At 41.3% G+C, this 16319-nt stretch overlaps 1 protein-coding gene across 2 annotated transcripts in view; it reads left to right on the top strand.

Moving 5' to 3' along the window:
- Positions 1 to 16319, top strand: part of DCBLD1 (discoidin, CUB and LCCL domain containing 1) — a 46776-nt gene that overhangs the window by 21798 nt on the left and 8659 nt on the right. For both annotated transcript variants that reach the window (XM_071438075.1, XM_071438084.1), the window contains exons 3-11: positions 3719 to 3856; positions 4420 to 4471; positions 5207 to 5279; positions 6970 to 7103; positions 11124 to 11164; positions 12427 to 12642; positions 13700 to 13824; positions 15334 to 15481; positions 15561 to 15677. In XM_071438075.1, coding sequence (XP_071294176.1) covers positions 3719 to 3856; positions 4420 to 4471; positions 5207 to 5279; positions 6970 to 7103; positions 11124 to 11164; positions 12427 to 12642; positions 13700 to 13824; positions 15334 to 15481; positions 15561 to 15677 — 1044 coding nt within the window. The remainder of the gene's footprint in view (positions 1 to 3718; positions 3857 to 4419; positions 4472 to 5206; positions 5280 to 6969; positions 7104 to 11123; positions 11165 to 12426; positions 12643 to 13699; positions 13825 to 15333; positions 15482 to 15560; positions 15678 to 16319) is intronic.

Here is a 16319-nt window from a genome sequence, read left to right as displayed (position 1 = left end):
TGTCAAGCTGCAGATTTCAAATGAAGTTGAGGAATGTGAAAGCAGAATGAGCATAGTGAACTGGCCATTCAATAGCTGAAGAGGGAAATAGTTGCTTCTAAAAGGAAGCAAAACCCTTACAGAAGAGGCAGAAAGTATTAAGAACTAGAGAAACAAGCATCATGTAGGCATTGCCAGCTGGTGTGAAAGAAGAGAGTCCTCTGGGCACAGTACTTCTTAAGGGAAGTGGAAAAAATAAAGGAACATAATTCAACAAGGAAAGCTCAGGAGCTGTGCCAGAGCCTGGTTGACAGTAGAAGTAAACTAGACCTCATAAAACCAGACAATGCTGTAAAGATCATCAGATTTGCAAACCAACACTATTATGAAAAAGACAAAAGCAGTAGGCTATTGCTAACATTGAAAAAATAAACAAAGTGTAAAATAGTCTCTTCAGTCTCCAGAGGGGCCAGCCAAAGGATATCCACGAGACAATTTACTGTGTATCTTGCAGGATGTTAATACTGCTTGGAGACAAAAGTGTTTTATTTAAGCCACCTAACCCATACCATCAGATCAAATGTTCTGCATGAAAGACATTAAAAGTTAGTTTAATTATGGAGAATATTAAAATTAGTATACTTGAAATCCTTAAACCCCTAATATCTCTCCTGCAGAATTTTTATTAATATGTATAAAAGGAATCTGGAGTGAACAGACGGAACCACAGTTGGGTCAACTTCTTAATGAGACACAGGAAGGAGGAAAGGCCCTGGCATCTAGATACAGTAATATTGAAATATGGAGAACACCTACTCAGCTTCATCACATGTAACACATCTGTTTATTAAATCAAACTCTTTCCTTTGTTCTTATAAACAAACCAAATAATCCTGCCTGCTTACCCCAGCAGGGCTCCAGCCAAGTCACTTTAACAGGAAGCTGAGAGAGATCAGCATTCATGACTCGTTTTTCAAGCCGAATATGCAAAACAGCCCACCTCACAACTAACATTAGAAGATGAAAAACTGATAACGTGATCTGGCAGTTCTCAAAAGGGATCTTAAAAAACTTCTGGCTAAGTCCCAGGTTTAGGAATTAAATATTTATCCAGAGTCAAGTCCAAATGCTGCAGTAAAAATTAACAGGACCCTTTAAGCAAGTTTCTCATTTTCATACTGGGGCTTTCTCTGTCATCTCTCATCTTCACTATGGTTGTACAGTATTCATATGGGCAGCCCAGGCAAGTCTGAGGACCTGACAGTGTAGTGCTGATAAGGTTTAATTCAATTATCTGAATTGTTAAGGAGAAATATATTGAAATGTTTTGCAAGGCTTCCTCAGTTTGCAACAAAAGAACAAGTGAATGTTTCATAGTATTAATAAATTCTACCTGCCCACCCCCCCTTTTTTGTTTAATTACAAATCTTTGCAGAAAACTTAAAAACCTTTGGAAGATATTCCTCCCTTGAGTATATACTCTTTCTTACTTCAATATCCTTTAAGGAATTAATCCTAGGCTCCCTTTTTTTGGAGCTACCTATGGGAATTTCTTGGTACGCCAGAACTGCTTTGGCAGAAGATAACCATAGCCTGGTAACCTTTTTAGATTTATTACTTCATAGTGGAAACTTGTCTTTAGACTGAATGTTGGTTTCTTAAGCTGATCACTTCTGAATTTCTTGCTTTAATTTGGATTATACAGCTCTGTGTGTCTAGATTATTTTATATTTTATTTTATTTTATTTTATTGGTTTTGTCATGATGTAAGATTTGTTTGTATAACTATCTGGAATGTACGTAGACTTGCTACTGGAAGAGACACTCATCCCTGATCCAGCTGATGTGTGGTTGTGTGACTCAGCCATCTAAATTATACCTCCAGAGTAGATAGGTCACTGCCAATCGCTGCGAGGGAGAAAGCCAAAGAACACTTGTGAGAAAATATGTAAAGACAGTCCTTGAGAGAAGAAAAGGACTAAAGCTTTCTCAGGTGCTTTATTTTGAAGATGTGCAATGCTCCTTGTCTTTCCCTCATTTCTCTCTCTCTCAGAAAAATATCTAAGTTAGCACTTCTCCCACTGCAACCTGACACAAAAGACCCTCTCAAATAAATCACTCGTGCAGTTGACTGGTATGACACAGTGTCAGATGCTGTCTTTTTGATAAGTTCATTTCCTAAGCAATTTGTTTAACCCTTTTTATAGACATTGTTTTCTCTGACTAAGTCGTGAGTCATTTTTCAACACATGAGTACTCCAGGGAAATGTCACATTCGTCGCTTGTTTCTCTGCCTGCCTGCCTTCACCATATGATTTTTAAGGCAAAAGGACAAGAGTTCCTCCTTTTGTTTGTCCCTTCTGCTGACAGCTGGCTCTGATTGGGCTACTCTACAGGCTGACCTTATAGTTGTTACAAGGCAAATGAAGTATTTGGAAAAGAGCCCCTTCCCTAACCCAGAGCACCAAGCAAAATGAAGAAGCTTTTAGGAGCCTGTTATGATGGGTATCACTCATCAGATTTGTGTCATGATGTGAATGTAATTACTTGTGTCTCAGAAGTCAGTTCCAAGTTGCCCTAAAGTAGCCACCACCACCAAGATGAGGTTGTCTAGGAAAAATCAAAGTGGTCGTTTTTCATCCCAAAGGCTTGCTTTAGGACACAAAAGCTGTCATTCACCTCAGCAGAACAGATGGGCTGAGGGCTTGTAAAGGGTCATTTGGATTTTTTTTCCTCTGGGGAAAAAGTCTCTTTGCCATCTTAAAAAAGCCTCTTCTTTGCAGTTTATATTGTACATAGACTCATAAATTTGAACAAGTATATCCAAACTGCTTTGAATTTTCTGTATTATCTGTGCCTGAGGGGAGCTAGGGACAAATGTTTGCACCCAGGTATGGTGACAGAAGGCAAATGCAAAGACTGTGGCAGTCTCCAAGGAACACTCCCCTCGGGAACTGACTTTCTGAGAAGCAAATGTAATTACTAGGAGTCCTGGGCATGCCTGCTGTCACAAGAAAGGAGTGTCCCAAAGACTGTTCCAAGATACTGCAGTTGGTAGCTATAAAACCCTTATCTAATTCACTGTATGCACAAGGCTGTTGTCTCCCTGTCCCACTCCCTTCATCTTCCCCTTTCTCTCCCTCTCTTTTTTGTTTAAAACTCTAGAGACTTGAACTGTGTATTACCATGTGGTTTTAAATGGAAAAAGCTTAGGAAATTTTCTAAGGGAAATGTTACTGCCTTGGAGTACAATCTGGCTTGTGGCATGCAGGTCCTTGAAAACCAGGTGCTCAGTATCTGATCTTAATCCTTTCTGACTGGCTGCTGTGCCACAATGGCATGAGCTGTGTGTATTTGAAGGGTTTATCTTGGGGACCCTGCCTAGATCCCTTGGATTGCTTTTGAATGTAGTGTCATTTTCTCTAATGAGTTACTGCTGGTTGTGAGCACGCTGTACTTCAAAGGTTGAAGGGCATTAATCCTTCTCTTCAGGCTTATGTGATGAGAAATGTGGATGCTGGAATTGCTGCCATGCAGAGACAACTGGATCCTGGCCACTGCTTGTCAGGGTAGCTTTAGAGCTCATACCCATAAAGGACTGAAGCCAAAACCCTTTTGTCAACATTTGGGTTGATACTGAAAGAGAATGAGTGTGTTATGAAATTCTCTGCTAATCACGAGACTTTCCCAGCCTAATTACGTCATCTAAACTTTGAAACCTTCTTTGTTCTGTCTCTAGGGCCCTACTGTGGTAATGTGATGCCTGTCCCCAAAGAAATCATTCTAGATAGCAATGAGGCAACTATTCACTTTGAGAGTGGATCCCACGTGTCAGGACGAGGCTTTTTGTTGTCCTATGCCAGCAGTGATCATCCAGGTAAGGTGATATCCAAAAGTAGTAGAAGATTAGTGGCATGGCTCCCCCTATTTAATTATCATCTTTACAGACATAGAGCTTTAGCCTAAAAGTTTGTTCCTAAATATTTCTAGAGTAGCATGAGCCATGGTATTTTTAATAGCATGTGTGTAAGAAACAGTTGTAACATTAACCAGGTATAATAGCTGCTGAAATCCTACCTAGACTATTTGCAATACAGGGCCAGTGGAGGGGAAAATACTGCCTTCTCCTGGAAGCTGCACTGTGTTTTGAGCTCCAGCATCCATCACACTGTGATAGAAGGGAGGGGTAGGAGAGATTAAAGTTTTCATTCCCACATTTAATGTTCTGGAGGTCTGTTCAACTTTGAAGAAGGTGTAAAGCATAAGAGTAGAAGGGGAAGTTGAAAAGAATGAAAGAAAACCATAGCTATTGCTTCCAGTCTAATAAAATTGCTAAAGTATTATACAAAGAGGTCTTTAAATGTAATTTCATGTTCTGGCAAATATTTGTCTGTAATTTTATATCCTACAATTGGAATTGACATTTGTAAATTTTCACAGATCTGATCACGTGCTTGGAACGAGCAAACCACTACACAAAGGCTGAATTCAGGTAAACAGGGTTTGCAGCTCTGCATTCTGGCTTGCTTTGCAGTATCTGTCAACTGATTCAATTGTTAGAAAATGTTAAAGTGTTTTGGTTTTCTGGAGAAGCAAATTTTTTGGAGTAATGGTCTAATGGCTGGTTGTGAGAAGCACTAGTGCGGAATGGAAGACTGTGGCCCAGAAAAATGATGGAATGGAGTTGCAGAGCTGTCAGCAATTCTCATTAAGTGCATACATCTACATGGTATATGTAAAAAGAGTTTCCACTTTGAAATTCAAAGTAGCCTCAAATTCCAGTGCTTCCTTTGGGAGCAGATCACGTCCCAGCTGATACAAGATTATCTGAGGACAAGCTATAATTTCTTGGTTCCTTGAACTTTGTGATAGGTTTGAAATGGTAATAAACTGTGTTCTTTTGGCTGCTGTCTGGATGTGCATATAGGCTTCTTATCTTACTCTGAAAACTCGTGTGGTAGCATTTCTAGAACAAGAGAACTAAATAGAAATAAATGCCCTTGCTAAACTGCTTTTCTAGGTCTTTGTGTGCTACTATGTTCAGTCCACCTATGAACTCAAGGGCCCATTTATCTAGCTCCTAGACTCACTAACAGAGCATCAGTAATTTAGAGAAATTACTGCTAAAATATTTATTGGTTTGAGAGCATTTCTTTCATAGGAGTTTGTTTGTGTGTACTGTCACTACAGTTCATGCTTTAAACAAGCCTTTCTTCTCTCACTACAGCAGATACTGTCCTGCTGGCTGCAGAGACATAGCAGGTGACATTTCTGGGAACATTGGAGAAGGATATAGAGATGTAAGTACACAGGATAATGGGGGCAAATTTATAAAGACAAAAGAAACAAGAATAGAACAACTAGGTTTCAACTTTTGCTGCTTGACTTTTGTTAGTAATTCTTCTGGGCTGTTTTGCTATACCTTTTATTATCAGTATATAAGTTAAGTTATCAGTATATAAGCACACAGAGACGCTTTTCAAACAGACAAATCAATTGTGTGAGAACAAAGTCCACTGATTGTCAAATATATCTACTTACTTGTGGCTTCTGGCTTTCTGGAAAAAGCCTGCCTAGTGTTTGTCCTTCTTGAGGCAGTGCTCATCCATGTACAAAATATTTCTGTACAAAATAATATTATTTTAGCCTTTACTTGTTTGGTGTCCACATGTGAAAAAGATACATTTCAGTAACACGTGGGCTTTCTTTAAGATCATGCCGGCACTATTCCTAGCATATGCTCTGAGATGAAATAAATATTTAACACTGCCTAACCACATCCCACTGGTAACTACCAACCTCCTGTCTTCTTTTAACTTCTTGTTCTTCAAACTGAAAAAGTTGAAGTGGTTGCATTTATCCGCAGTTCATATGGCTCAGAGCTCTGCCCTGTCTGAGTCCCTCACTCTGGACTCTTCTCCTGTCATGTCTGTGAAATCTTTACCTCTCTCACAGAGGAGTAAGCCTAATCATACCACTGAAGAAAAATCCCACCCTATCACAGTCACCGTGTTTCCAAAAAGTCAGTGTTCATGTTTAACCTGTTCATCCAGTTATTCAAGCGTGCTGGCTCCAGCCTGGAAAGTGGCAGAGCTGAAGAAACAAAGAAATGCCACATTACATTCTCATTAGCTGGAGTTATTCTGCCCTTGGTTCCAATGATTAGGGCAGAAAAGCAGCGCATGGCATGACCTCATGCAGATTTTATCTACACTGAGGAATTTGCAAAAGAAATTCTCCCTCCACCATTAAGGAGGATTTTCTGATGGGAAGAACCTGCAGGGCTCCCCTGGAGATGTGCTGCCTTTGTGCCTCCACCCTCCCCACCCCTGCCTGGAGGGGACAGCCCAGCACCTCAGCTTGTCCAGTAGCACAGCCCAAACTGGGCCGGTGTGAACCTGACCAGCCTCTGCCTGCAGCCCCTAGGAGAGTTTCCTTTGTACCTTTCTCTGTCCCTTTCCTGCTTTGCCCTAGCCCTGTTATTGCCACCTAGTTGGCACATGAGTTGTCCTGCCTGTGTTTTTCTATCTATCTAGCACTACCCCACCTGAGATAATGGAAATGGGCTGCACTTAAAACCCAGCAGCAGCTACTCAACACAAAGCCAAACCCCTAATATGCACCATAATTCAAATCCTAAAGTGCAGTAATAGATGGGTCTGTCTTCAGGCAAGAGCACCAAGGAATTATTGATTTATCTTCCCAAGGAAGCGTTGCCTTGCCTTTGACTTGTTTTTTCCTGAGAAGTGACAATCTTACAGCACCTTCTCAGAAGCATATCATTTGTTTTTTTTCATTTGAAAAGAAAAATTACTTTGGGAGACATATATTTTTCAAAGATTACTCCTCTTTCTTCCACCCCTGCCTCTTACTCCTCTTGAGCTTCTGCTGGATTTTATGAGCTGTAACACCTGTATGCCGGTAGCTTGGGAGGGAAGGCATTAGCAGCTTGTCAGATTGATTTCCTGAGCCGGGGCTCCTGCCTTCCAGACGTCTCTGCTGTGCAAGTCAGCGATCCACGCGGGCGTGGTGGCGGACGAGCTGGGCGGGCAGATCAGCGTCACGCAGCACAAGGGCATCAGCCGCTACCAGGGCGCCGTCGCCAACGGCGTCCCCTCCCTCGAGTGAGTACCACGGCTGGGCTGGGCTGGCACCGGGCACAGGGCACTGCCACCACCTGCACAAGCGGGCGGGGACACCATTTTGGGGAGCAAAAGATGTTAGGTGCATTTCTAGGGCTTTATTCAAATGGTGTTGGCAATGGAGATAGGAAGAGGTTTCAGGTTTTCAGTGGCTCTATACCATGTAGGGTGGTATAGAGCCACTGAAAACCTTTCATTTTTTTTCCCCCCTTCTGTTCCTTCCAAAACATATTTACAAATTGCTTTGTTAGCAGATACTTGAGAGTATGATGTTCTGCAACAAACAGCTTTAATCGATGAGCTAATAAATCATGATAAAATCTTGTTGAAGTTTAAAAAAAGCTAGGAAAAATAAGTAAAAAGTGCCATTGAGCCATAGGGGATTTAATGAACAGCTTCTTAAACATTGTGATTTTGACATCTTCAGAGTTTTTCTCTTTTAGAATATTTGTAGCAAGGTTGTTATATTTACTGCTTATCTTCTAACTTTTAATTGTACTGCTGTTGAAGTAGAAATAAATCCCCTAATCTCTATCCAGCACAGTAAGACCTTCCAGCAACTACTTCTGTCATTCCTGTTGGTTTATAGTTTTTAATTTTCAAATGTTATCTGGATTTTACATGGGGCCTTTTTTTTTCTTTTTTAAGAAGGGAAATTTCCATCCCATAACCTATGAGAGCGAAGGCAATATGTAATTTTTATACTATTTTCCTGTTTTCTCCATGATTTCTGACACCCTCCAGACAATTTTACAATCATGGTTTTATTCATTAAAAAAAAAAGTCATTCTTGTGCTCTGTTGCTGTGCTTAAACTTCAGCAGAGACTGAAATGCTTTATATACAATGGTGCTGGAGCATACAAAACTGGGTAGTATGTAGATCATAGCCAAAGAACTGTACAGCCTAAATATTTTCCATTTTTTTTTGAAAGTTAGTTGCCAAAGAAAATTAATATAAACTTGTCTCAAGCAAAGCAGGACTTAGAGCTCTGGTCAGGCACCAAGCCCCTCCATAAAACAAATAATACAAATTCTTTCCATCACACGTGCCAGCTTAGTGAAACCCTAAATTAAATATTTTGTACCTTACATAAAGATGTTACAGAACTGTTCACATACATTCATATGCTTGTGACCCTTGATAATCCCAGTGGAGTAACTTGGACAGTAGTACATAAAATTTTATAATGAAAGGGTATTGTGATTCCCATTTGTATTTTTTTCCCCAGTACAAGAGCCAGTGGTCAAAGAATGAAGTGTGTAATTCTGCAAGTGTACACGTTCTAGGGGCTTTAGCACATTTAATGTGAGGGCCTGAGAGAGAACCCTGAGGAGGAGCAGAGCCCCTGTAGCTCTCCTGCCTACAGGGACACACAGAGGCACTCCTCGAGCATGATGCACATCTCCAAGGGACAGAATTGCCCTGAGGAGACAACAGAAGCTTTTTGCAGATTCTACAGGAAGCCACAGGCTCACTGCCCACAAACTAGAGGGCACAGAGTTTGAGAAAAATGGGAGTGTCAGCACAGCACTTCCTAGGACGTTTCTGCCACACCTGGCAGCTGGGACAGTCTCTAGAGCAGATGAACTGTTGGTGTGAGCCCAGGAGACAGAAATTGGAGCATGTAGGGAAATACTTTTCTTCCAAAACATGAAAAAGGGCTCCTAGAAACAGTAGGCCTGTTTACTAAGAAAATGAACCAATGCATTTTGTGCTTTAAAAAATCTTTTATAAGCAGTATCTACAAAGCTGCATGGCTTCCCTGTTCTGCAGTGCCTACATGCTGAAAGAAAATCCTGCAGATGAGCCAGTGCCTGCACGGAAAAACTGGTGCTTGAGCAGCAGTGCCTTAAGAGCTTTTTAGATGCCCTTAAATAAGAGCTTGCTCAGGCTTTTAAAATCTCATTTATAGTGGATTTCAGTATTAAAGGTTTAAATTATTTAGCGACTTTAGCCGAAATTGACCTCATCAAAAGCTGCTGCTGGAGTGCATCGAGCTGTTGAGTGTTGTGTTGTTAACATGGAGTTATGTCTTGCTCACCCAGCACCCTGCAAGAGCTGACCTTGGCCTCCCCACTCCATCTCTCAGTGTGTTGGTTACACTCCAGCATGTGTGAGGTTTTCCCTTCCCATGATCCATGTGCAGACCTGCACCCCCAGATGCTGTAATGAAGCCCAAATGGCTGGGTTTATTGGGCAGTTCTGATACCCCAGTGCAAATACACAGGTGCTGTAGCATGGCCTGGCCTGTGACTATACCTCTGCACACGTGGAATCATTTGCCTTTGAAAATGCAAGAGGCTGTGTGCTTGTCAACAGTGAAAGATAAGATTTGGGGTTAACCTACATTCTTAGTAGAAGTTTGCTTGAGACCAGCTCTGGCAAAAAAAAGAAAAAAAATGAGGAACATGGAGTGATTCCCTCCCTTAGAGGACAAAGTGGAACCTGTGTGACAAAATTCCAACAGTTACATTAGGAAACTGATGAATTACCACTTACTGAATTGGCTTGTTCTCTTTAGTGAATTACAATAGAAATTTATCAGATTTCATAGCTTTGTAGACCTTAGAAGTGCTAACCTTGATTTGCTAAATTTGCAGTCCTCTATTTGCTAAATTTGCAGTGCTCTATTTGAAAGGGTTCTGGTTGACTTTTTTTCATTATAAGTATTCAAGGAGCACTGTGATTGCTGTTTTGGGTAGGTTTTTAGGTATTTATTTTCTTCTTTTCCCTTGAAATGAATTGCTTTGCCTTCACTAAGAAATCAACAACTGTTTTGGCTGTGATGTCGAACTGGTTTGAAGTGAGCAGAGTGCATCTGATTGCCCCCAAGGATTGCCTGTGGGGAAGATGTGGGAGGGAGGGCTTGTGTTTCCCCTTCTAGCTACTCAGCCGCCTACATGCTCAAATAAATCAGCTCCCACCCAGGGCTCTGAAGGGCTTCATTTGCCTGTAGTCATTAGTTTTCCCTCAGTGACAAAAAAAGGCAGTGTTTTTATTGACCTTGACATGGGACTACTTTCCTATTCCCCATTTGCAGTGCTCTCAAAACATATAGCCCTGTAAACATATAACACCGTGGTGAGGCTGCAGACAGTAGCTTGGGGGAAATTTTCCTGGCCAAAAACAAAGAAAGAGCAGCCTAAAAGGGAACTGTCTCCATGCTTGGTGCAGAAGTTGTTTTACTGCTTAGTCACGCTAGCCAAGGCTTTTCAAAAGGGGTCAGGGATGCATGCAGCTAATTGAAGTGACAGTGGAGGGGGCAGATTTTCAAGAAATCCAAACTAATTTCATGTTAAAACCCTGGCTTTTCTTTTATTAGGCAGCCAGTTGGATTCATTGCTTCTGCAATGAAACCTCAGGGGCATCTCCTTGGGAATTAGAAAGCGGCTCCCTGAGAGGCCAAGGAAAACTCAGTTCTCCCTTAGAGTGGTGATTTTATCTTGTCCTGCATTGTGCAGGGCTGTGTGGAGTGGCCCAAGAAATGGCTTTTCCCCTGAAGCAAAACAATCCATGTCAGAAGGAGGAAGAAAAGGGAGCCATAGATGTGTTTAATGGAGCATAAAGAACCATTCCTGATGGGAGAAGTTGGTAGTGGTTATAACAGAACTGGTTCCCACCCAGATTAAAACAAAGAGTAGTTTTCATCCCATTTTCATCCTATGACACACCTGTAGCCCAAGTAGGAATGGCCAGAGCTGGTGTGGTTTAGTCTCCATCAAGTGTAGCTCTTTCACAAGCAGCAGGAGCAACAGGGTGATGCAATGGGAAGTCACTCTAAAGCTTTAAAAAATGCTCAAAACCATTAAAAAATTACCTGAATTCAGTCACAGTGAGAGACACACTTGAGTGCTCTTAAGGGGGTCAGTATCCAGCCAGCAGAGAAAGTGGCTGTCTGGCCAGAGATATTTTACTGGATAAACAGTGATTGTGCAGCTCTACCTCAGCACTCCTGTGACCACCTCATGAGAGGCTGAATTACCTTTTTCTTTTCTTACAGTGGTTCTCTGTCAGATAAGCGATTTACGTTTACTTCAAATGGTAAGAAAAATTGCTTTGTTTTGAGCTATTTAAATATTTTCTGTAAAAGTTTTAAAAAATAATCAGGAGAATGTCAGGCTGTGTCTAGGAAGGATATTTTAGGACAACAGCTTTTTAAAATTGGCAAGTGAATAAAAAAATTGAAGGGATCTGAAGTGAGCTAGGAAAAAACACAGAATATGTGCGGTCATACACACATAGATGAGAAACAGAAATAGTATTCTGCTGTTACATTTCTGGTGCCAGCATATGAAAAATGACAATCAGATAATCCCATTTTTATGTACTTTAGGCTACAGAAAATGAAAGCAGTTTTTCTTCAGATATTTGTAATTTCCATCTTCATCATATAAGCGGAGAAAGAAAACATAGGAGAAATGAAAATATATTTATATTGCACTGATACAGAAGGCGTTTTTGTTTATGGCTTTCCAAGATGCAAAACCCTCTTTTAATCTGTCAAGCCGTTCATTTCCATAAAACACAGCAAAGAGGGGGGGAAAGTTCGCATTCGTTCATTTGAATTATATTTCACTCATGTGAGATAAAATCATTTACTATTCTACTGAAAACTGTAGAGCATGTATAGGCCTTTGAATCTGCCAAGGAATTATTTTTAACTTCATTGAACCATATTCCACTGGCCTGTTTTCTCTGAAGAACCTTGATGTGCAGAGACTTTGTGGGTTCTTTGGTGGAGTTTGTAGTGCTTACCCACAGATATTATCTTCATGATATCACATCTTGGCAGCTGTATCAAGGAGCTTCTCTAATGAGTAACTTTCCTAACCCTAATTGCAGGTGGGAATCACGAAATATTTACAGTAAAGTATTCTTCTCAGTACAGTGCCTTCATCTGTGAAATGTTTTGTACAGCAGAATTAGTTAATGCCAATCTCAAAACATAAATATTATGTTTCAGAAGGAAAAATTTAAAAATAAAATATGTCTTCACAGGAATGAGACAAAAGTGCAGAGATTAAAAAACTAAATGGCAAAAATAGCAGATGTAGTCAGAAGGTGTCATGTATGTAGGAGTTAGACTGGTAAAGGATTGGGACTGCAGCTCTCTGGTACTGGATCATACGCTACAAATTGACTGGTAAACACCACAGCTAATGGAGAGCATCAGGCTAGCACTAGATTCAGCAATGTCTGACTTTGCTGTTGTGGGTGGTCTTCAAATGTTGCTAGCCTAATATAAAAATATCCTGTGAAAATGCAAAATAACTCCTTCTGCCTGTCTGTGTGGGGACTCCTAGGCTGCAACAAATCTCTCAGTCTGGAAGAGGGATTCCTCTCCAAGAGCCAGGTTACTGCATCTTCCTACTGGGAGGAAACCAATGAATTTGGGCAACTGCTCCTGTGGTCCCCAGACAAGGCTTGGCTACAAGTCCCAGGATGGTCTTGGGCCTCCAACCACAGCAGCAACCGGGAATGGCTGGAGATAGACCTGGGAGAGAAGAAGAGAATTACAGGTATGTCGCTCTCTGGGAATTAGAGGGTTTCAGCTGGAGAAGAAACTGAATGCAGCTGGAAAGCTGATAGTGCACTAATGCAACGTTTCTTTTGTTAAATGTAATTAAGTGTTCTGCACTTTCTGCACTCAGGAATATAATTTTCCTGTTTAAAACAAGAAACTATTTGCAGGACTGGTCTTCCTACGAGGGTATAGGATTGAACTCAGCTATGCATATCTGATCTGTAAACATGCTGACAGAACAAAATACTTACACACGGAGCAGTGGAGTCTGGGTGGATGATCTAAAATCAATAAGAAACGTGAAAGTCACAGCCTTTGAAACAAGGCCTAGGTGAAAGAAATTCCTGTTTCCTTCTCCTGGTTTGGTTGTAAAAATGTAAATTACAGTTGCTGCTAAAGATGTAAAGATGGCAAATACAGACCATAATATCAAAAAGCAATTTTCATTTTGGAGTCACAGAATCACAGAATGAGTAAAACTGGAAGGAACCACAGTGGGTCATATGGTCCAGCCTCAAGCAGGGTTATCCTAGAGCACACAGCCCAGGATTGTGTCCAGGTAGTTCTTGGATATCTCCAGTGAGAGAGACTCCACAACCACTTTGGGCAGCCTGCTCCAGTGTTTGGCCACAGTAAAGAAGTTCTTCCTCTTGGTCAGGTGGAACTTCCTGTGCATCACTTTCATTGCCTCTTGTGCTGTTGTTTGGCATCACTGAGCAGAGCCTGGCTCCATCCTCTTGGCACACTCCTTTTAGATACTGACAGACACTGATGAGGTCCCCTCAGACATCTCTCCTCAAGGCTGAACAGACCCAGCTCCCTGAGCCTTTTGTGCTCTGTTTAAAATATCTATTGATCTAAGTTCACAATTTAAAACAGATTTCCATTCTTCACCCAACTTTTAAACTCAATTTCAACACAGTTTGAAAAATAAACTAACACCTTGAAGATCAAGTTTTCCAAATTGTTTTGGCTTCTGTGTTTGCATTTGCAAATGTTCCCTTAAAACAGGCACATAGCAAATGAAAATGTTTCTTGCATTTTCTTAAAAGGGATTAAGACCACTGGTTCTGGATCCACGAATTTCAACTTTTATGTGAAGACATTTACAATGAACTATAAAAATAACAACTCAAAGTGGAGAACTTACAAAGGGATTCTGAGCAATGAAGAAAAGGTAAGGGAAAGTGGGAAGAGTAGGAGAACACAAAACAATAATGCCTATGCTGTCTTGACATTGAAGGGCAAGCTTTCACTGTCAAGAATGATTAGGAGTTTCAAACTTGTCTAGACTTGGGCTGTCTTCACCAGTGTAATTTATGGCTGTGGAGTAGATAGTGAGCTTGTTGAAACAAGGAAGTTATCCAGGGATTGGTGGAGCTGTGGGACACACACAGGGAGGCATGTGTATGTCTGCACCCTTCTTTTAAAAAAGTGCTGTAACTGGAGCTGTACAGCAGCTGTTGGGGCAAGTCCTTAGCTCAGCTCAGTGTTTGCCTGTGCCAGGGATGCTGTTGGTGTGGCACCAGCAAAGCTGAGGGTCAGCTCCAAATGCATTGGGATGGTCAATCCACCTCCCCCTGCCAAATGAAACAACCCCTCCAGTGAAGGGCAGAGCTGCTGGTGGAGTTTGTTTGGAAACATTTTCCCCTGAAAACTTCATGTTTTCTTTCAAACAAAAGAAATCCCAAAAGCCTTCCTCCCTGTCCCCGCAGTGTTCAAAGTCAGACCTCCACTCATCATTCCTGAGGGATCTCAGCTTCCCTCAGAAGGCTCTACTGTCCTCAGGGCTGATGGCAGTTTTTGAAAACTTGGCAGAGCTGAAAAGAGATTTCCTGCTAGCTCTGCTTTTCTTAGCTTGCATGGCAAGGAATTTCCAACATTAATGGTGTTAATATTTTTTAAATGTTAAACTGAGGGGATGCTGGCCCAAAGAGTGACAAATCAGCCTAGTAGTGGGTGAACTGCAAAGGCTTAGCTACTATTAAAATATGCAGGCTTGCAGTTTCCCACAGTGACTTGTCATATACAAATATCCTTTGAAAGTATTATATACAATCTTAGTTTCAGCTAAGGTGCATGACAGAACCTGTCCCATCAGAATCCTATATGGCCTGGCAATTTATCTAAGATATGCTGAGCTCACTTCTCTGTCTCATCAGACTTTTAAGTTTTCCTAGATCATGCTGAAGCATCTCCAAGAACTAATATTGCAAGGATGATTGTTCTTCACAAGGGGCTGAGCTGATTCTGGGTAATAATATAAAAATGCAGTGACAACTGTGTAGTTAATAGAAAACTGACCATTTTACTAAAATGTCTAGAAATTGTTCACTTCAGGTTTTTCCTTTTTATGTTTCTATCTGCTGTTTCCAAGAAAGGGTGCTGCACTGCTCTTAAATAAAAAATGATAGCATTATACCAGCATACATTAACTGGGAATCACACAGTATTGAAACGGTGATAATCTTTCTCCTCCAAGCTAACAGAAAAATGTGATCATCTGGCACAACTGAAAAGATTATTTCTTTCCAGAACTCTCAATTCCTAAAATCTTGTGGCTGAATCCCAGGTTATCAGTGTGTTAGTCTTAGAATGAAAATCTTTGAAGTTGGATGTCAGGAGCACTTTGAAGAAAGAGACTTTTAAAGCAGGGCAGACAATGTGTGTGCCCCTTTCGTTGCAGGTGTTCCAAGGCAACTCCAACGCTGGTGACGTAGTGCGCAATAACTTCATCCCTCCCATCGTGGCCCGTTACGTGCGGATCATCCCTCAGACCTGGAACCAAAGGATAGCCCTGAAGCTGGAGCTGATGGGCTGTAGAATAATGCCAGGTATGGGGTCAGCAGTGCATGGTGCCTCTGAAGCCCCCTGTGCTGCCCAGTGCCACTGATGCCCCCTTCTCTCTTGCAGCCAACAGTTCCTTCACGCATTCCATGTGGCAGAAACCGAGTCAGAGCACAGAAACCTCCCTTGGAAAAGAAGACAGGACTGTTACAGAGCCCATCCCCTCCGAAGAAACTAGCTTGGGTAATACTACCTAGTGCTGCATTTTCTCTAGGATGCATCATGTCTTCAGCCCAGTCTGAGTGAACTTTAAACTTTCTCACAAATCAAAACTTTTATTTTCCCTTCAGACTTTAATAATGACAGAGAGAAGAGGGAGGAGCAATAAGTTCTTTTTGTCTTAAGGCACAGAAAGAGATTGAAAGCCTTAATTTTCCTTGATGTGTTAAACATTGGGCTTTGGTTTCCCTGTCATATTGGTTGATTTGCCATGCTTGGTGGGTGGCTCAAGGGAATACAGTGAGCACTCAGCAGCAATTTTTGGTACAGTTCTTCCTCACTTTCATCCTGTATTTTAGAATTTTTTAGTATGTGAAGTAGTTGTCTCACTAAAGTGTTATCTTACCTCCACACAACCATGACTCCTTCCAGAGCGAGTTCCCAGCTGAAAGCAGCATACAGCAGTGCCTGATTGTCTAATTAAACACTCTTCCATAATGCCTGTGTTTATGGGGGCTCAGACAACCTTAATTTGTGTAATACTCCCTGAATTTGCAGTCTTCATCCTTTAATGTTGTGGAGCTAACTTCTTAGACTTTAAAAAGCAAACAAACAAAATTTGGTGCTTATACTGACTGTTTGGCGGGCTCATAGCCAGGCAGGAAT

The sequence above is a fragment of the Agelaius tricolor genome, unplaced genomic scaffold, assembly GCF_023055355.1.
Source record: "Agelaius tricolor isolate 1412-34295 unplaced genomic scaffold, bAgeTri1.0.p SCAF_1, whole genome shotgun sequence".
NCBI lineage: Eukaryota > Metazoa > Chordata > Aves > Passeriformes > Icteridae > Agelaius > Agelaius tricolor.
Note: the sequence above shows the minus strand (reverse complement) of the source record. Positions and strands in the feature narration are given on the sequence as shown.